The following is a 21,460-nucleotide window of genomic DNA, read 5'->3' as shown; positions in this document are numbered from 1 at the left end:
TTCCCTTTGCCTCTTTGCTTTTCACAGTGTTTCACTGACATACCAAAGGACATGGGGCATCTAATCCAGGTGCTCCTTGGTCTCCCTTATCCCCTTTGGCCCCCCTGTTGCCTTTCTTGCCCCTCTCTCCCTGCAAACAACAGTGTATTTAGAAAAGACAAACTTTTATTCTTTTTCAGTAAGTCATCAAGTACATTTTTTGTACTATCCCGCCTGGCTGCAAATATATTTAATTAAGAAAACATGGAAAATAAGTTATTCCAAATTACTACTTGTAATTTTCAAAAGACTATTTCATTTTGCAATGTAAATCTGGTACAAAGGGAAAGTAAGCAGAGGGAATTAAGGAGAGGTCAATGTCATTCAGTTGGTGTGCAGGGTTCTTATGAAGAACCAAGTGTAAACTCATGAAGAACAAAATAAGTCAGTACTAAGAAAGCTTCTGGCAGCTGAATGTACTTTGCTAATGATGATTGATAAATGTGTTCACTCTACTTTATAGCTGTTTGTTGTACTGGCTGATGGGTGTACAGTCTGTACTCATTTTATTAAGCATTCACCAAGGCATTGGAATATTCTCTAGGTTTTGCACCAAAGCGCTTGTTTTGTAAGTGTTAGCTCTCAGCCTACCAAGTGTGTCCATCTGGATTTGAGATGTTTTAGAACCTACTTGCAGGTGTGTATGCTGTTGCAGTTGCAGTAATAAATGATCTATCACCACGGACAACTAGCAGGAAAAAGAAGTGGTGTAGTTGTTATCTGAAGGTCAGCAATAAGCTTTACCCAGATAAAAGTTCTGCTGTTCAGCCTTTGTCTTCAAGCAAACCACATTTTATGCATTCACACTCAGCTTGGAGAGTTGGCTCAGCATTTGTCCATGCAGCTTCCTGCAAAGCCCTGAACTATCTTCCATTGGGTTATCATTATTTCCATGAAAAGGTAAAAAAATGATATACAATTACTGTGCACGTCATAGCAAATAGAACCAATATAAACTGTGTTTTCTCAGAGGCCATTGCAGAAGTGTGCAACCATTCTCAAAAATAACAATAAATACATTTAAAAATAACAATTAACACATCAGTATCTTCCGTGAAGATACTAAGTGGCTCCACAATGAAAATTATTTTCTGAAAAATGTTTTAAATAAAAGAAAACAAATGAATTCTAATCTCAAGGATAATGTACATCAAGCATGATGTCAAAAAAGTCACAAGTTCTAGTATTTTGTTTCAAGATCTATTTTTTACATGCTTTTCCACAGGCATAGGCATACAGTATGCAATGTCACAACACAGGTATCCAGCTAGTGTCAAGTGTAGTAAACTAAGACTGCTGCATAGAGACTTCTTGGAAGGCTGTAAAGATATTTTTTTCTAACGGGCCCTGTCTTTACATTAAGGCATACCATATGTGTTATGTTTAAACATTAAGTGTAATGTCGGTAGGTGTTAGGATGGACAAGACGAGCCAGTGTTGTACTTAGTTAAACGGCATCTTTACTCTAACTCTTTTGTTGTACATTACGGGTTAATACATGCATAGGTAACTAGGTACTGCCATCAACATACATAACATTTATCACATCTCTCCTGTTTCAGAAGAGAAAAGTAATTTTAACCAAATAATGCAAATAACACCTGAGGCTTTATAAACACTTATGAGGCACTTTTCATTCTCTAACACTGTAACTATTTCTTCCTAAATAAAATAAAATGATGATCCTTAAGGTCTTCTATTTTCTTTCAAACAAAATTGTTTTGTGTTAAACCAATTTTTTTTTCTTTTTTTCTACTCAGTATAACTGCATAAACTTAGAACAACTTCACATCTTTTCACTTTTATTTAAGGAGGTTTAATTACTCTACCAAAGTGTGATGTTTTTACTTGAACTGTGTGTTAGTCTCAGTTTAACTGTTTCTTTTACAGGTAAGTGAAGAGATCTTTTTATCACTAAAGTGGTTTCTAATGGTTCACCAAATGAAGTTGCACAGTCTTCCTGATCTGCACTGCTTGATCCTGGAAAACTTCCCTCTCTTGTCTTCAGTAGATGTCTCCTGTTCCTTCTGTAAGTACACCCTACAGGGGTTTGAATCACTGGGCAGATCCAGGCTTCCGTTCATGATATCTGGTTACCAATTTTTTTCAACTTTGAACCCTACAGTTTTTCCTTCATGTAACTCAGGCAAATCTTTTGCTGGACAATCAAACTAGTGTTTCGGTTTCCACTTGGGTCTCCACCACTCGTTCATTTTGAACTACTGTTTAACTATTGGATTGTGGAAATCCTGGGCTTGACATTGTGTGTTTGGACTCCAGTTTTTTTGCGAACTCCTTAAATTCTTCTGTTGCAAACTGCAGACCATTATCAGACATTACTTCATCAGGAATTTTGTGGCTAACACACATGGTCTTTATAGCCACCTAACTTCTTTGCTTGTTATTTGGAACAGTCTGGCAGTCTCTGGATAGTCTGAGTAATAATCTACTCACAGTCGGTATTCACTATCATCAAAATGAAACCTACGCCAATGATCAATCTGGGATGTCATGCAAACAAGTGGTTCTTTCACTTCACATCCTCTGAATGAGTTACAGACAGCACATTTTAACCAATATCCTCTATGTTTTTTGACATGTTTGGCCTACATAGGACATCTCTGGATCACTCTTTTTGCACTTTACAATGCAGAGGTGAGTTCATGAATTTTCAGAAGCATTCCTGCTCTCAGTTTCTGAGGAACCACCAGTCTTGAGCTTTTGAGTCCATATTTTGAACACTGCTTCTTATGGTCAGACCCCACTTTGGAGTATTGTTTGAACTTTTCGCACCCATACACAATAGCTAATAGTTCCTTTTCTATCCTTTTCTATCTGCGCAGTTTTCCCATGTGTCAGTTAGAGATCTTACGCCATATGCTATGGGATGACCTTCTTGCATGATCACTACTCCCATTCCTTCTGAACCTGCATCTACTGACAGTACAACTCTTTTGTTAATGTCGTGAAATTTTAGCACAGGTGTATTGCTGACCAGTTTTTTTCAACTGTTCAAATCTCTGTTGTTTTTCTGTTTCCCAGTGCCACTCAGCACCACCTTACAGAAACTTCTGAGTGGTACACTTACTTCAGACAGGTTTAGAATTAACTTTGATAGGTACTGCATTATACATAAAAACCTCATCAGTGCTCTTTATCCTGGTTGTGACATTTCTGTAATTACTCTGACCTTTTCTTTGTCTGGCTTCAGGCCTTCTGCACTGAGAAATATGACCAGTATACTGAATCCCGCTCATTCCAATGTTGTACTTGTTTTCGTTCACTGTGAGATTGTTGCTTCTTACTCTAAGAACTGTCACAGTCTTTTGTCATGTTGTTTTCCGTCTTGGCCCCATACTAGAATATCATCCAAGACATTTACCACTTCTTCAAGGTCCTCAAGTCTCTGAGCAATGCATTTTTAAACACCTCAGGTGCTGATGAGATTCCAACAGGAAGTCTATTCAACATGCCTCAGCCAAATTGTGTGTTAAATGTGCACAACACAGAGATCTCTTCATCTAGTTGAATTAGCCAGAATCCATTGTTTACGTCCAGTACTGAAAAGATTTACACCACCAACACTGTTTACAGTGGGAAAGGTGTGCTGTTGACCTCATCTCGGGACATTGTGGGTCAGCAGACCGCAGGGTACTTCAAAGACCTCCTCAATCCTACTGGCACGTCTTCCACTGAGGAACCAGAGCCTGGGGACCTTGGGGCAGGCTCTTCAATCTCTGGTGCTGAGGTCACTGAGGTGATTTAAAAGCTTCTCGGTGGTAAGGCCCCAGGGGTGGATAAGAGTCGCCCAGAGTTCCTTACGGCTCTGGATGTTGTAGGGTTGTGTCGGTTAAAGCGACTCTGCAGCATCCCGTGGACATCAGGGGCAGTTTTACTGGATTGGCAGACCGGGGTGGTGGTCCCCCTATTCAAAAAGAGGGACCATAGAGTGTGTTCCAACTATAGGAGAGTCACACTCTCAAGCCTCCCTGGTAAGGTCCATTCAGGGGTTTTGGAGAGTCGAACCTCGGATTCAGGAAGAGCAGTGTGGTTTTTGTCCTGGCCATGGAACACTACACCAGCTCTACACCCTCAGCAGGGTCCTGGAGGGTGCATGGGAGTTCACCCAACCAGTCTACATGTGCTTTGTGGACTTGGAGAAGATGTTTGACCGTGTCCCTCGGGGAATCCTGTTGGGGGTACGCCGAGAGTATGGGGTACCAGGCCCTTTAATACATAATAATGTATGATGGGTGCCTGAGCTTGGTCTGCATTGCCGGCAGTAACTTTCATGGACAGAATTTCTAGGCGCAGCTAAGGTGTTGAGGGGGTCCGTTTTAGTGGCCTTAGGATTGCTTCATCATTGGCTTCATCAGTACGTGATCTACAGCTCTCACTGGAGCAGTTCGCAGCCGAGTGTGAAGCGGCCGGGATGAGAATCAGTGCCTCCAAGTCCGAGGCCATGGTCTTGAGCCGGAAAAAGGTATCCTTCTCTGGGTCGGGGGGGAGTTCCGGCCTTAAGTGGAGTAGTTCAAGTATCTTGGGGTCTTGTTCACCAATGAAGGAAAAATGGAGCGGTTTATCGATAGACGGATTGGTGCTGCGTCAGCAGTGATGCAGGTGCTGTACAGGTCTGTCGTGGTAAAAAAGCGAAGCTCTCGATTTACTAGTCGATCTACGTTCCTACCCTCGTCTATGGTCATGAGCGTGGGTCATGACCGAAAGAACGAGATCACGGATACAAGCGGCCGAAATGAGTTTCCTCCGCAGGATGTTTGGATAGGGTGAGAAGCTCGGTCATCCGGGAGGGACTCAGAGTAGAGCCGCTGCTTCTCCACATTGAGAATGCCCGAGACACATCAACTGGCTAGTTGAGGTGACTCGGGCATCTGGTTAGGATACCTCCTGGATGCCTCCCTGGTGAGGTCTTCCGGACATGTCCCACCGGGAGGAGGGCTAAAGGAAGACCCAGGACACACTGGAGGGACTATGTTTCTTGGCTGGCCTGGGAACGCCTTGGGATTCCCCCAGACGAGCTGGCGAAGTGGCTGGGGAGAGGGAAGTCTGGGTCTCTCTGCTTAGGCTGCTGCCCACGCAACCCGACCCTGGATAAACAAAAGACAATGGATGGATGGATGGCCACCCCCAACCAGGTCATGGATATCGAACAAATGCTCCCGAAACCAAACGCCATGAATCCCCTCCATCCAGCACAGGGGCACACCCCCACAGGCCAGCTCCATTCCCGAAAAATAGTCAAAGCCACACAGCGCAAGCTCCACACACAGCCCCGCTTCAAGCACCCCTGCCACATCCTGCCCCCCACCATACAGCGTACCGCAACTGCAAGGCTGCAAGCGTACCCCAGCCCCTGCCCACAGGCGCAACAGGGCAGACACCATGAGCACCGTGCCCACAATGGAACCTCCAATCCCACACCAAGACGGGTCTTTCTCAAGACTTATATAATCCAACAAAGGGTTTCTCTACTGGTCAATATTATGAAGGTTTTTATTTTTCCAATTCATGAGGATAGTTTTCTTAGCAATACATAAGGCAGTGAAAACTGAACTGAATTTGTCTCTATGGTGGCATCATCTAAGTTGCCCACAAGTAAACTGAGGGGGAAGGTGTAGTATTACATCTCAGACACTTTGATACGTCTTCACATATCAGGCACCAGAACCTCTGAACAGGTGTACACAACCATAGTGTTATTATTATATTATTTTTTTGTAGGATATCAGGGTTGTTCCAGATGGGTGTTCGTCTGCATGGGATTACCGAAGACCATTTTTTTTTTTTTTTAGATATTTCCACCAGAGATGTGCCAATATTGAGGCTTTTAAAGCATACATGTTTTATATTTGAGCTACTAAATGGTAGATATGAACTCTTAAAATTATTGCATAATATCTGTCCTACGTCTAGCCAGGGTAATCTAGAGGACTGTTTAAACCATTTTGAGATGTACAGGTCCTTCTCAAAATATTAGCATATTGTGATAAAGTTCATTATTTTCCATAATGTCATGATGAAAATTTAACATTCATATATTTTAGATTCATTGCACACTAACTGAAATATTTCAGGTCTTTTATTGTCTTAATACGGATGATTTTGGCATACAGCTCATGAAAACCCAAAATTCCTATCTCACAAAATTAGCATATCATTAAAAGGGTCTCTAAACGAGCTATGAACCTAATCATCTGAATCAACGAGTTAACTCTAAACACCTGCAAAAGATTCCTGAGGCCTTTAAAACTCCCAGCCTGGTTCATCACTCAAAACCCCAATCATGGGTAAGACTGCTGACCTGACTGCTGTCCAGAAGGCCACTATTGACACCCTCAAGCAAGAGGGTAAGACACAGAAAGAAATTTCTGAACGAATAGGCTGTTCCCAGAGTGCTGTATCAAGGCACCTCAGTGGGAAGTCTGTGGGAAGGAAAAAGTGTGGCAGAAAACGCTGCACAACGAGAAGAGGTGACCGGACCCTGAGGAAGATTGTGGAGAAGGGCCAATTCCAGACCTTGGGGGACCTGCGGAAGCAGTGGACTGAGTCTGGAGTAGAAACATCCAGAGCCACCGTGCAAAGGCGTGTGCAGGAAATGGGCTACAGGTGCCGCATTCCCCAGGTCAAGCCACTTTTGAACCAGAAACAGCGGCAGAAGCGCCTCACCTGGGCTACAGAGAAGCAGCATTGGACTGTTGCTCAGTGGTCCAAAGTACTTTTTTCGGATGAAAGCAAATTCTGCATGTCATTCGGAAATCAAGGTGCCAGAGTCTGGAGGAAGACTGGGGAGAAGGAAATGCCAAAATGCCAGAAGTCCAGTGTCAAGTACCCACAGTCAGTGATGGTCTGGGGTGCCGTGTCAGCGGCTGGTGTTGGTCCACTGTGTTTTATCAAGGGCAGGGTCAATGCAGCTAGCTATCAGGAGATTTTGGAGCACTTCATGCTTCCATCTGCTGAAAAGCTTTATGGAGATGAAGATTTCATTTTTCAGCACGACCTGGCACCTGCTCACAGTGCCAAAACCACTGGTAAATGGTTTACTGACCATGGTATCACTGTGCTCAATTGGCCTGCCAACTCTCCTGACCTGAACCCCATAGAGAATCTGTGGGATATTGTGAAGAGAACGTTGAGAGACTCAAGACCCAACACTCTGGATGAGCTAAAGGCCGCTATTGAAGCATCCTGGGCCTCCATAAGACCTCAGCAGTGCCACAGGCTGATTGCCTCCATGCCACGCCGCATGGAAGCAGTAATTTCTGCCAAAGGATTCCCGACCAAGTATTGAGTGCATAACTGTACATGATTATTTGAAGGTTGACGTTTTTTGTATTAAAAACACTTTTCTTTTATTGGTCGGATGAAATATGCTAATTTTGTGAGATAGGAATTTTGGGTTTTCATGAGCTGTATGCCAAAATCATCCGTATTAAGACAATAAAAGACCTGAAATTTTTCAGTTAGTGTGCAATGAATCTAAAATATATGAATATTAAATTTTCATCATTACATTATAGAAAATAATTAACTTTATCACAATATGCTAATTTTTTGAGAAGGACCTGTATATGAATGTTAAATTTTCATCATGACATTATGGAAAATAATGAACTTTATCACAATATGCTAATATTGTGAGAAGGACCTGTATTGTAGCCTGTTGGCTAAGAAGTAATTATGAAAGTTAGGCAGATCTAGTCCTCCTTTATCTTTGGTCCTTTGTAGTGTTTTTAAGCTAATACGTTGGATTTTATCTTTCCAAATAATTTTGTGATGGAGCAGTCCAGAGATCCAAACCAGTCAGATGACTGTTTATTTGGGATCAATGACAATAAGTAATTGATTTTTGGCAAGACCATCATTTTTATTGAAGCAACCCTGCCCATGAGTGATATGGGTAGAAATTTCCATCTAGCGAGATCGTCTTTCACTTTTTTTAAAAGCGGGATGTGGTTTAGTTTTATTAAATATGCCAATCTAGGAGAAACATTAATACTCAAATATGGCATATTCCCTGATTGTAGTTGTGTATTAAGGGAATTGTGGAAAGAACAATTATTGGAAGAACTGTTGATTTTAACCAATTTATAGAATAATTCCAAATTCTTGAGAAATAATTTATCAATCCAATTACCTGAGAGACAGAGGTTTGCGAATGCTGGAGAAAACGTAATACATCATCTGCATAAAGACTGACTTTATGTTCAATATTCATGCATTTTATGCCTTTAATATCTTTAGTTTGCCTGATTGCTACCGCTAGTGATTCAATAAAAATAGCAAATAATGAGAGGGAAAGTGGGCGTCCCTGCCTGGTGCCCCTCTGAAGATAGAAGCTGGAAGACTTTTGGTTATTTGTTCTGATACATGCTGCTGGGGAACTGTATAATATTTTAACTAGTTTATCAAAGAGTTTCCAAAACCAAAATTAGTCAATCTTGCAAACAAGAATTTCCAGTTAACTCTATCAAATGTTTTTTCTGCATCTAGAGACAATATATTGGTCTCAATATTTTCACTGTAGGAATAGTTTATTAAATTAAGTAATCTGTGTGAATTTGTGAATGCCCCCCTTTTATAAAACCAGTTGGTCAGGATGTATTATAAGAGAAGTTACCTTTTTTAGTCTTTTTGCGAGGGCTTTACACATTTGAAATTAACGTTAATAAGGGATATGGGACGGCAGCTGGTAGGAAGTACTGTGTCTTTTTCTGGATTCAACACGAGAGTGATGTTGGCAGAATTTATATTTGGCGGACGTATGCCATTTTCTTCAGTTTCCTGCAACATTCTTTTGAATATTGGAGCCAAAATATTACAGAATTATTTGTAGAACTCTGTTGGGAATACATCGTTTAGCTAAAAAGCTACCCGATTCATTGCCATGTTCAAAGTTTTCTATTTGAAGTCTTTGCACTAAGAATTGGGTTTTTTTGTAAATAATTTTGTTTAATTCTAGTTTGGCTTTATGGAGTTTGCCCAGCATTTCCTCTTCCTGGGAAGCTTCTAAAAGTTTAATGGTTTCTTCTAATTTTTGAATATGTTTTTTTTCTTTTTTCTTCTTATGTGATGAGAATGAGATTATTTTACCTCTCACCACTGCTTTCCATGCCTCCCAGAGAACAGATGTTGATATCCCTGGGAGCTCATTAAACTCCAAATATGAAGTCCACTCTTCCTTAAAATATTTGATAAATTCTTCATCCTTAAGCAATGATGTATTAAACCTCCAGTTAATGCTTTGTGGGTTTTCTTTCTTATTTACTAGAATTAAGGAGACTGGTGCATGATAGCTGACAGCTACAGAGTGTATCTCAGTGTCTAAAATGTCAGCCAATAACGAGCTGCTGACTAAGAATACCCAAGCAGATACCCAAAAGCCCAGCATTGGCCCCGTCCACATTAAACAGTGTAAACATCAAGCTGTGCTGTCCTTTACATTAGATCACATTTGCCAGTTATCTAACCTTTTATCTAACCAGTGTTACATGTTTTAGACTAACCTGCTGTGTCTCCTAATAAAGCCACTAAGTGATCTCCCGGTCCCTGAACAACTGACCATTGACATGAAGTGTATCTACAGCCACTGTAGCTCTGGTGCCTTCGGTGATATATTTCTTCCTGATTGGGAATAAAACTCCGATTGAGGATCTCCTTTGGGAACTAATCATTAACGCTGAAGTTCGTTCCCCGCAGCTCTCTGCCCCGACTTCTGACCTGCCCTTTTAGCTAATATTGCTCGGATTGTGCTACAATTGGCCGAGGTCGGTTGTGATTGGGCTTCTTACCTCTGAGCCGGCAAACATGATGGAAAGTTATGTTTTTTACCTTGTCACTTGGGAGTTTCAGCTGATGTTGGGGAAATTAATGGACCGTGTATTCGGCTTCCTCCTCTGCCCATTCTGGGAGGCTAAAGACGATGTTGTCCCTCATGCCTCGAGCTTGTATATCCAGGATGGTCTCTTTCATCTTTATATTTTCTCCGGACAGCTGCGTCGTTCCATTGGTAAGTGTTTTCACGCTATCCCTCAGTGCTTGGTTCTCAGCTGTGAGCGAAGCAGGTTGTTCCTAGCTGAACCTCAGAGACTCCCTCCGGGCTTGAAATTCCCTGTGGAGAAGTTCCTCCACGGCAAGACGAGCATCCAGGCTGGTTACCTTCTTGTTGATATAGTCTAGGACATCAGTGTAGCTTTTCTCTGGAGAGATAGTGGCAGTGCTGGCCCAGTACTCTGAACGGGTGCGTTTTGATGTTTGTGTGGCCATGGGTGGAGATTTTTGTGGCTTGCCCATTACAATGTTATCAAAACATTCATCCACGTAGCTCTCCCGGCTGTCCAAGGTTTCCTCGTTCAATTTGTTTTATTGGGAAAATATGAGACAGTGGTTAGTATTTTACACGTTAATGTGTTCGGCTTGAATTTATTGGCTTGTTTTACCCGATTTCTGTCGTGTTTGTTTACCAGTATACCGCCATATTTCTTACGCACAACTCTCACGAGATCTCAGCCGCTCATCACCTCCTCAGCCGACATCCTATTTTTAATCTATAAAGTCCAATTTGTCGATGGACCCACTGTTGCCACCAATAGCAACTTTAAATATTCTGTAAACATCTTTCATAAGGTTTATGAGTGTGTTCATAGTTAGATTAGAAAACCAGAATTGCAGCCTCCGCTCTAATTCATCCCAAAGGTGTTCAAGGAGGTTGAGTGTGGGCCAGGGAAGTTTCTCCACAGCAAACGTTATACACCTGCAGCCATGGAAGTGATTGCAACACTGGAATCCATTGATTTGGTGGTGTGACCCAATACAGTGTACATTGTACAAACAGACACATCACTTTTTTGTAGTGTTTAACAATAATGCACACAAAACATTTTAGGTCAGTTAGGATTATCACCATTATTTCAATTGGCTAAATGCCAAAACATTTATTTTCTTTTTCAAAGTCAAAAGCATGTACACACTCAGATCGCTGTCTTTATATAATTTAGGAAAACCCAGACAACAATGTTATTACATTGTAAGATCCTGTAATTTGCAACGTTTGAGTTAGAAGGAGGCCTACCTGTGAATGTATTTTAAACCACACCTCGAATACACAGTTTCGTTGTGTGTGTTGGCTGTCTGCTAGAAAGTATAAGAAAGTGTCATATCAATGATGAAATGAGGCCTGTACCAACATGCTCAGAAAAAGAACAAACCATCTCTTCAAAAGCAACATATAAAACAGAGCAGTAAGGGATAAAGACCCTAATTGTTGAAGACATGTCCGGTGGTTTGATAAAACTAAAACTGTATTGTTTGGCCATATTGATTGATTTTTGTAACGTTTAGAGGAAAAAGAGGGTCACAAATCTGAGAGCAACATCTGAAGTGTGTTCAGGATGTATAGATGTACAAGTGTGTACATCTATGCATCCTGATCTAAATGTAGGGGGTGGCAGTATCAGGCTGTGCATAAAGGACTGGTGCACTTCAAAGACATACGCCAGAAACAACTTTTGTAAAAGGAGTCAGGCTAATTTTGCGTTCCTGTTTTAGAAATTCATTCTAATGATTTTACTGTGATTTACTTAACTTTCCTGTTTTCTTTGTATTTACTCTGCAGTTTTTCTGTTCCACATCAGTTCAGCAATTAATAAAAAGCTTACTTTTACTTCATCTTTTTTCTAACACAGAACCAAATATTTTACATTTTTAGAGCACCTTCATGTTCATGAATGCTGCATTGTGGTGTTCCAAAAGCTTCACAATAATTTTACTTGGTTTTAATTTTTTGTCAGTAGTTTAAGTGAAGGATGAAGGTTAACAGTTTATAAATGATGAAAAAAACATTTGGCTGAAGCAGATAATGTGATATTTAAAAATAAAATTCTGCTTAGTCCATAAAACTAAAGTTAAACTCAGAGAAACTATGTTTACCGTGGCTCAAGTAAATGTGCTTTTTTTATCTTCTATGTAAATTACTTTTTAAAATTTTACTTTCTCACTCTCTCTCCCACATCATTGTCATAATTTCTTACATTTCCAAAAAGAAAACTGCTATAAAATTGTTTTTCTTAGACTTTAATGGAATGGTAACCCCCTAAAAACATAATTATTTATTTTAATTATGCTGTCAGCTATCCCAAAATTTCATCAAAATATTTCATTAGTGAATCTCCACCTCATGTCTTGCTGGGTGAATAAGTGATTAGCGCTAGCTTACAATTAGCCCATTCTGAGCCATCTCTCAGGTTAAACGCTAACTTCAATCTTCAGTAATAACCACTTTTTGCCTTCTTTTCTTTTAGACTCATTGTCAGGTTGGGCAGAGCGGTCAGTGATTATATTGAACACAATAGAAACAAATCTGATTGTTTTTAATAAAACTGTGAAGTCTCTCATTTGGGCCTTAATGCATCTTTTGAACTGACATAAACTCCTAAATGTCTTCTTTCATGAGATTTGGGGATGTTTTGAAAACATCTGGAGCTTCAGCCCCAGAGGTCTAGGTGACAGGTGTAACAAAGCACCTGGGTACCACTATATTTCGAAGATAGTCTACATGCACCGTCATTCAGTGTGTCTGCCTGTACAAACAGGCATGTACAGGCGTGTGTGAGCGGCATAGAGAAAACCGACTTAACAATCCATATATATTTATCTCATTTAGATTTTTGCTCTTTTTACAAGATGTTATCAACCAACAGTGAAAAATCGTTATCTGTCCGCTTTTTTGAGAGTACAACCACTCTCGCCAGTGACAGAATCAAAAGTACAGCAAACACTGGATGCTTGGTGGAGAAAGCGGGTTGGGTGAAACCAAGTTCATGGGAGAAGGGGGGTGGCTTACATTGCCAGATGATGATGTTATTTTGCTGGCAAATGAGAATAAAAGAAAATCAACAAATTATTTATGCATTATTTATTTGTAAATCCGAGTGATGTTATTATATTGTGGGGGGGGAGTCATATTGACTTGACAGAAATTGTTGGGGTCTGACATTTTGGGACTCTGTTTTGGTTTTGTTTGTTTATTCCTTCAGTTAATCTGATATTAGTTTTGTTCTCTCTCCTGCCTCCTAGTGTTGTAGTTTTCTCTCCACTCGTGCATAGTTCCTTTAGTGGTTGCTTTCTGGTTGTGGTTCTGTTTTCTCATTATTATTATTATTTACGGTTCTCTTGCTTCCTCTGTGCCCTAGTTTAGTTCTCCGTGTTAGTTTTTATTGTTTCAGTTCCTTCCTTAGGTTAGCTTGTAGTTATTGTTTGTCACTATACTTAGTTCCACTTATTGTTTACATTTTGGTTTGCATTTATTTTAGGTCATCATTTTCTCTGTTCCCTTCCCAGTTAGTTTCAGTCAGTGTTTGTTTGGGTTTGTTTACTTTTGTAGTTAGGGTTTCTTTAGGGTGTCTTTTGTTGATTCTTATTTGCCAAGTTCTTAGATTAGATCTGTTTCTCAGAATTGTTAATTAGTCCCTTCTCCCATGGTTTAGTTTTGTATTAATTTCACCTGTCCTTCAGCCTCCGTGCTTGCCATGTCACACCTGTCCCTAGTTCTATTGATTACCTGTCTATTGTTACTAATTCATTTCTCTCTGTACATTAGTTGGTCTGTTTTCTTAGTTCCTCACTGGTTCCCCCGTTCACTACACCTGATTAAGTTCAGTTTGTGCTGTGCTACTGCTGAGAGAACACATGTAAGTTTAGGGCTCAACTCATGTTAGTTCCTGCAGTGATTTATGTAAAATCTTTGGAAACCTTTGAATAAAGAAGAAGGCTTACTCTCATGCTACTGCCTAGTATTTGTCTGCATTTTGGTCCGATTCAACCACAGACCTTGACAGAAATCAAGTCTTGTGCAGAAATTGTTAATCCAAAGAACAATGACCCTAAGCATTAGGCCAAATATGCACATATTGGATTGAGAAAAACAATGCCAAAGTTATGGAGTAGCAGTCACAAAGTCCTGATTTCTTTCCAACAGAAAATGGGTGTGGAAATCTGAAAATGTGTAAGCAAGGTGGCCTATCAACTAGGGCTGCCAAAAATAATCAGAATTTGGATTTAATTGATACTAAAAAAAATAATTATTAGAAAGAAAGAAAGAAAGAAAGAAAGAAAGAAAGAAAGAAAGAAAGAAAGAAAGAGTACCCCGCACACCAAGTGAGACGTTGGTAAAAGGGAGGTCTAAAAGGAAGATGATTAAACCAGGACTACGTTAGAATGTGGGAAAAGGATTAGGAAAAGTCCTAGGTTTGTAAGAGAAAGGAGGGCAATCCCTGCAAAAACAGCCATAGGCCACAGATGGTGGTGAAGGGAGGGAAAAGGGGATAGGAAGACCTGCAGAAACAAAGAAGACAGGACAAATGGTAAAAACACCAGCCTTGATTTAAATACTTTCAACAAGGAAGTCCAATGTGAGTATCTTTGTTTTTTGAGTCCAATTTAAATTTGGGAGTGTTCAGTGAAATCAAGGCCAGTTGAATGAGCTAGGAGAAGGTAATAAACGTAAGGATGGGAGTGGAAATATTAACAGCGTTTCAGATTAATGAAATAGATTTAAAATGTGTATAGATATTACAACCCCAGTTCCAATTAAGTTGGGATGTTGTGTAAAGCCTAAAAAAAACTGAATACAATGATTTGCAAATCCTGTTCAACCTATATGCAATTAAATAAACTACATAGATGTTCAAACTAATGTTCAAACTGATAAGCTTTGTTTGTTTCTTTATTGATTTTTTTAAAACTATTGACTAATTTTGAATTTGATGCTTGCAACATGTTCCAAAAAACCTGGGTCAGAGGCAACAAAAGACTGGGTAAGTCGAGGAATACTCAAGAAACATCTGTTTGGAACATTCCACAGGTGAACAAATTAATTGGAAACAGGTGAGTGTCATGATTGGGTATCAAAGGAGGATCCCCGAAAGGCTAAATTGTTCACAAACAAGGATGGGGCGAGGTTCACCACTTTGTAAACAACTGTGTGAGCAAATAGTCCAACAGTTTAAGAACATATCTCAACAAACAAATGCAAGGAATTTAGGTATTTCATCATCTACAGTCCATAAGATCATCAAAAGATTTAGAGAATCTGGATAAATTATTGCATGTAAGGCTAAAAACCAACAATAAATGCCCATGACCTTTGACCACTCAAGAGGCATTGCATTAAAAACCAACATAATTGTGTAACAGATATTACCACATGGGCTTAGGAAAATGTCAAAAAACCATTGTCAGTTTATACAGTTTGTCACTACATCTACAAGTGCAAGGTAAAACTCTACCATGCAAAGCTAAAGCCATTAATCAACAACAACCAGAAAGGCCACCAGCTCCCTTGGCCTGAACTCATCTGAAATGGACTGACATAAAGTGAAAAAGTGTGTTGTGATCTGATGAGTCCATTCATTTCATTGTTTTTGGAATTCATAGACATGTGTCTTTGGCCATTGTCTTCCAAGCCAAAGAGGAAAAAGACTATCCGCATTGTTATCGGTGCAAAAGTGAAAAGCCAGCATGTTTGATGGTATAGGGGTGTGTTGGTGCCCATGGCATGGATAACTTGCACAATTGTGAAGGCACCATTAATTAAGGATATATACAGGTTTTGGAGTAACATATGCTGCTATCCAAGCAACGTCTTTTTCAGGGATGTCCCTACTTATTTCAGCAAGACAATGCCAAGCCACATTCTGTATGCGTTACCACAGCGTGGCTTCATAGTAAAAGAGTGCGGTAACTAGACAGGCCTGCCTGCAGTTCAGACTCGTCTCCCATTAAAAATGTGTGGCACATTATGAAGCACACAATACAACAATGAAGACCCTGGACTGTTGCGCAACTGGAGATGTACACCAAGCAAGAATTGGAAATAATTCCACCTTAAGAGCTTCAATTGTTAGGGTCCTCAGTTCCCAAATGCTTATTGTTGGTGATGTAACACAGTGGTAGACATGCCCCTGTTCCAGCTTTTTTGTATTGTGTTGCAAACATCAAATTTAAAATAAGTGAATATTTGCAAAAGAAACAAAGTTTATCAGTTAGAACATCAAATATCTTATCTTTGTAGCGCATTCAATTGCATATAGGTTTTACAGGTTAGACAAATCATGTTATTCTGTTTTTATCTATGTCTTACATAATGTCCAAACTTCATTGGGGTTGCACAAAAACAACTGACATATTCTTAGCAGTAAAGAAATAAAACAGTGTATTTTACACAGTAAAAAACGAATATGTTCGTGTGCAAAGTATCAATTTGCTATGTGCCTTGCCTAATTAGTGTATGCTATTTAGAGTTGTTTAAAGAAAACCCACCTATCATGCTTTTAACATTGTCCTTAATTGTAAAATGTGATTGTAAAATAGATTCACTATAAATTATTAAATGTCTTTATTAGTGAAAGATTCTTTATTAATGACCTTCATGTTTAAAACAAAACCGAGGAAAATTAATGATTTTACTTAGACAGCCAAAACATTTCTTGATATATTTAGTTTATATGAATGTGATCCGTTTTTATCTCATTCATATGGCACACCTTGATTTTACAATTCTGTTCTGAGAACATATTTAGCATTGGAACTGCTCAGCTGATCTACTACGTCCTTGGAAGGAGGATGCAACCATCATGGAAGCTAAGTAACAAGGTTTACCAGAATGTCAGGCAAAGTTGTAAGAAAACTATTACTCTACGAAGGTTGATAATTAGAATACAGTGAATATCTGCATAGAAAAATTCTAAATTGCATTTATAAGAGGGTTAAAAAGTAATTTCTAATACACAATACATTAATGCCAGACAAAGTAATGATAATTGCTTACCCTGTTTCCTTTGAGTCCTTGTGTTCCTTGGAAACCCTGCAAAGACAAACGTTAAATCATTTATTTATTTTTATTTTGTTTATACAGTCTTATTAAATAAATTAGACATTCCAGTGAGGTTCGTTTAACAAATGTACAAAAGTACATATAAAAACATTTGTCTGGGAAGGAATTTACTGCAAAGTTAAACTTTTGATTATTTAAAGCAGCACAGTCCAGGGTGAATTTAAGCCAGTAAGGTTGAAAATAAAGATCAGAGATGCAACATTTTGGCATCTGTTTCTAGACTGTTTCATGTGGAAACAGTCTAGAATTGTTAATAATATAAACAAACTGACTACTAAACTGATCACTTACACAAGTAACCGTAAGTATAGTAGTTAAGTGCCTCTTCTTTCTAAAGTAAAAGAAGTTTCAAGCAGGTTGTCTGACAAATTATCTGATGTTTGAGATTAGTAAGGCAAGGAACGTTTATTTGTATAGCACATTTCAGGAACAAAACAAATCAAAGTGCTTTACATGATGAAAAAGTACATTGCCATGACAAAAAACATGAAAAGAAGTACATTGCAGTCCATGATAAAGGGAAGAAAATTAAAGAAAAGTTGGACTACAAACCAAAATTAATGATGCCTCAGTTGATAGTTCATACAGAAAGTACAAAGGCAAAAAAATTGTTTTTAATCCTGGTTTAAAAGAACTCGGAGATTCACCATTTTTGCAGTTTTCTTGAAGCTAGTTCCAGATTATTGGTTAAAGAACTGAATGCCGCTTCTCCGTGTTTGGTTCTGATTCTGTAAATGCAGAGTAGACTTGAACCAGAAAACCTGAGTGGTCTGGAGGGTTGATACAACAGCAATAAATCTTTTTATATATTTTGGTGCTAGGCCATTCAGTGACTTATAAACTAGCAGAATTATATTAAAGTCTATTAGACTGAAGATACAAGGATCCAGTGTAACGACTTTAAAACTGAGGGGATGTGCTCGACTTAGCTATAGTAAGGACCTGGGCAGAACCATTCTGGGTCAGCCAAAGGCGTCTGATTGACTTTTTAGGCAGACACTAACTACAATTTTATTGACCATTAAATTGCGCAAATTGTTATTACGACAATAAATTAGCTTAATGGAAACATGCCAATTAAAAAAAAACACTCCCATTTTCGAAAAACTAAATTTGCTCTAGGACGAGATGGCTTTTTTGGCCATTTCAAAATTTGTGTATTTTGCAAAACTGCAATGGACACACTTTTTTTGCATCACACGAGTCACGTGATCAACAACCAAACGTTACTACTGGCAAAAAAGACAAAGAAGATGACAGGAAGTAGTAGGATGATGTTATTGTGTTAACAAACGTATTCACATGTGATTTAATTGCATTTCTTATTTACTGGAAACGGCGCTCTTGCGAAATTGTCTTGTTTCAACATTAGCAGAGTATCGACAAAGTTTTACACACATTTTGTAATGGAAACGCAGCTGCTGTTGCAGTAATCAATACAACTAAAGATAAATAAATCGATGAGATTTTTGAGATCCTGTTGGAACATCAGTCCTTTAATCCTGGAAATGTTTTTCAAGTTTTTCAGGCTGACTTAGAAATTGTCTTTATGTGCCTCTGAAGGTACAAGTCTGAATCCAACACTACACCAGGCCTTCAGTTTTGTTTTTATTCAGCTGAAGAAAATTATGGATTTATTCTGTGCAGCTACCTATTGCTTGAATAGGCTCAGTCATCTGGTGACCTTTGTTGGGACCCCAGCCATGGATGAACATGAAGTGAAACATGGATGAGCGTAGATGAACAACCTCTGAACTGTACATAAACAAAGGCCAGTATGAATCTCTGCACCATTCAACCTCACACTAACCTATTCCTAACACAGTCCAGGAAGAGGAGGAGTTAGAGCTGGAATCTCTGACTCAAGAGCATGTTTCCCCTCTGGTTGGTCTCATTCCAGCTGCAGACAGTGGCTAATGGAGGGACCAGAGCATGCATCAGCTGAAAGCCTTGAAACTCGCAGGTGAGTAAGGCTTCTACTTCAAAGAATCCTTAGATCCAAAAGTTACTACGATCACCCTGATAGTATGCAACAAAGTTAAGTAATGATTTGCTGTACGTGTATCCTGGATTCATTCATATACAGGGTGTTATAAAACAAACGCGGCTTGGCTTTTCTTCTGAGGCCTCCAGAAGGAGCCCTAATTGAAACAGATTTACTCCCACGGCCTGAAGAAGAAAGCATCAGAACCGCAGCATTGCACGCCTGCGTGTATGCCCAGGTAGTGAGAACTACCCCCAATGAAGTTGCCGCAATGTATTTTGTTGTACAGTTCGGCCAGGCCAGCTAAACAGCCGACCCCCTTACAGCTACTGATATTAGCTGCAACGCTAGTCCCTTTGTAAATGCCCACATTTGGATTACCAGGACAGTTTTGCTTTCCTCAACATGTTGCCTAGGAAACCCTGTCCTCAGAACAGTTCATGTGTTTGGGCAGAGAAGTTTAGCTTACAGTGAAATAATCAAAATAATGTTCATTTAATAACTTTTATTTCTGTTGAGGAAACTCAGCTAAGTGCTAGCAGACTAGCTGCTTAGCTAATGTGTTCTGAGTTGTGTTTTTAAAGTTAAGACAAACTTTATTTAAAGGGTGGTTTTTGAACAGAAATCAGCCAAAACACGCCCTCAATGCTTGTGCATTTTGATCCTTTTATTACTTGTATTTTAAAGATACATGTTCGATGTTAAAGAATTATAATCTTTCTTTTCTTAGCTTCAACTGCTAACAGCTAGGGTAACACGTGACTTATGATCGTGATCTTATGAGCCCGCAGGCTTTTTTGTCACCAAGTTAAGGATCATGTATCCAGAAAGGTTGTTAGTTTCCAATGTAGATAATAAATAAAATAAAATAAAATAAATAAAATAATATTTCCCTAAATATTGTTTTACTAAATGTGATAGCTAATTAAACACCAGTAAGACTCATGTCTTAAAGTTTGGTTCTTATTCAAAATAATATTTCCTTAAATATTATTGTACTAATTAAAGGCAGGTAATTAAACACCATTTAAAATTAGTCTCCCAGAAAGTTGGGTTTTGTTCAGCAAATCATTCTTTAAAATATTATCTTATTAAAATAATGTTTTATCTGATCTTGCATTATCAATGGTTGTTTGAAGGTATACCAATTATCATCTAAGTTAGTTCCTAGATTAACTTAACTTTATTTCCAGATTCCTCAAGATAATCCATGGTTCTCAAACATAAATAACATTGAATGGTAACGTTGCATCACTTTATTGGCCATAGTTTTAACTATCTTTCATTCACTTGTTCATTGTGTATATAGTTGGTCTTCATTATTCCTTCATTTTGCTTGATAGTTTAGTTGGATTGTTCTAGTAAAGTGTAGTTGATTGAAATATGTTCGACTTTGAGTTGACTTATTTTTGTTAATAAATTCTTGTATTTTAGGAAATTGTATAAATTTATTGCGTGTGTGCAGAGTTTTACTGTTCAGTAATGTCAGAGCTTGGCTCACCCCTTTCACTATTGTCCTAATACCGTCGCCTTATTGGGCTGGTATTCACCAGACAATACTTAACAGACAGAATTATTATTTAATAAAATATAAAAATATTAATATTAAATAATATATTCATAATAATAATCACAACACATTGTATTGTAGAGCTGTGAGTCATCTGCATAGTTATGGTAACTTATCTTAATGTTTGTTACGATATGAGCTAGGGGGATAGATATTGAATAGGAGGGGTCCCAGGATGGAACCTTGGGCAACCACGCATGTGATTTTCATCAACTCTGATGTAAAGTTATGTATTGACACAAAAACGTCTCTGTCCTCAAAGTAAGACTCAAACCCACCTAATACTGTACCAGAAGGACAAACCCAGTTCTCCAGTCACTCCAGTAATATAGGAATGCTGCTCTAGGGTCTGTAATTTTGCAAAAGCAACTTGTCCAGATTGTTCATTGTCAACAGTGGTTTGCTAATTGATACGTTTAAGGCCTAGGGAAGGCACCTGACAAAAGGGATGAGTTTATTATTTGAAGCAAATCAGATGCTATGACAGAAAAACTCTTAAAGAAAGCTGTGGGTAAGATATTGAATCAACAGAGTGAGGAATGTAGTTGATGTATAATTTCTTCTAGATTTTTGTAGTTGATTTGGTAGAATTGTGTCATTTTGTCAAAATTTGTTTGGATTGGACATGGCAATAGTGCTGGACTTTGATACTGATGTACAGACTACTATGAATTTTCTCAGTAAAGAAGTTAGCAAATTCATTGCAAGCCATGTTAGAGTGAAGTTCAGATGTTACAGACACAGGAGGGTTTGTCAACCTCTCGACTGTAGCAAACAAGGCACAAGTATTATTAATGTTGATTTCAGAAAAGAAAGATTCTCTTGCATTTTTCAGTTGTAAGTTATATTTGTGAAGTCTATTTTTATATGGGCCATAGTGAACCTTGACCTTAACCTTAATGGGAGCAATGGAATAAATTATTTTTGAATGGAAGTTACCTACCAGCTCATTTACTGAGCA

At 38.8% G+C, this 21,460-nt stretch overlaps 1 protein-coding gene across 22 annotated transcripts in view; it reads right to left on the bottom strand.

Annotated features, from left to right (window-relative positions):
* Positions 1 to 21,460, bottom strand: part of col13a1 (collagen, type XIII, alpha 1) — a 394,128-nt gene that overhangs the window by 57,750 nt on the left and 314,918 nt on the right. For 14 of the 22 annotated variants that reach the window (XM_047351963.1, XM_047351961.1, XM_047351943.1 and 11 more), the window contains 2 exons: positions 16,880 to 16,915; positions 44 to 130 (listed from right to left, as the gene is read on the bottom strand). In XM_047351963.1, the coding sequence (XP_047207919.1) occupies positions 44 to 130; positions 16,880 to 16,915 (123 nt within the window). Of the gene's footprint in view, positions 1 to 43; positions 131 to 11,125; positions 11,188 to 11,750; positions 14,386 to 16,879; positions 16,916 to 21,460 lie in introns of those variants that run through there. The other 8 variants (XM_047351945.1, XM_047351956.1, XM_047351952.1 and 5 more) reach the window with 4 other exon arrangements.

This window comes from Girardinichthys multiradiatus, chromosome 22, assembly GCF_021462225.1.
Source record: "Girardinichthys multiradiatus isolate DD_20200921_A chromosome 22, DD_fGirMul_XY1, whole genome shotgun sequence".
In the NCBI taxonomy this organism is placed as follows: domain Eukaryota; kingdom Metazoa; phylum Chordata; class Actinopteri; order Cyprinodontiformes; family Goodeidae; genus Girardinichthys; species Girardinichthys multiradiatus.
Note: the sequence above shows the minus strand (reverse complement) of the source record. Positions and strands in the feature narration are given on the sequence as shown.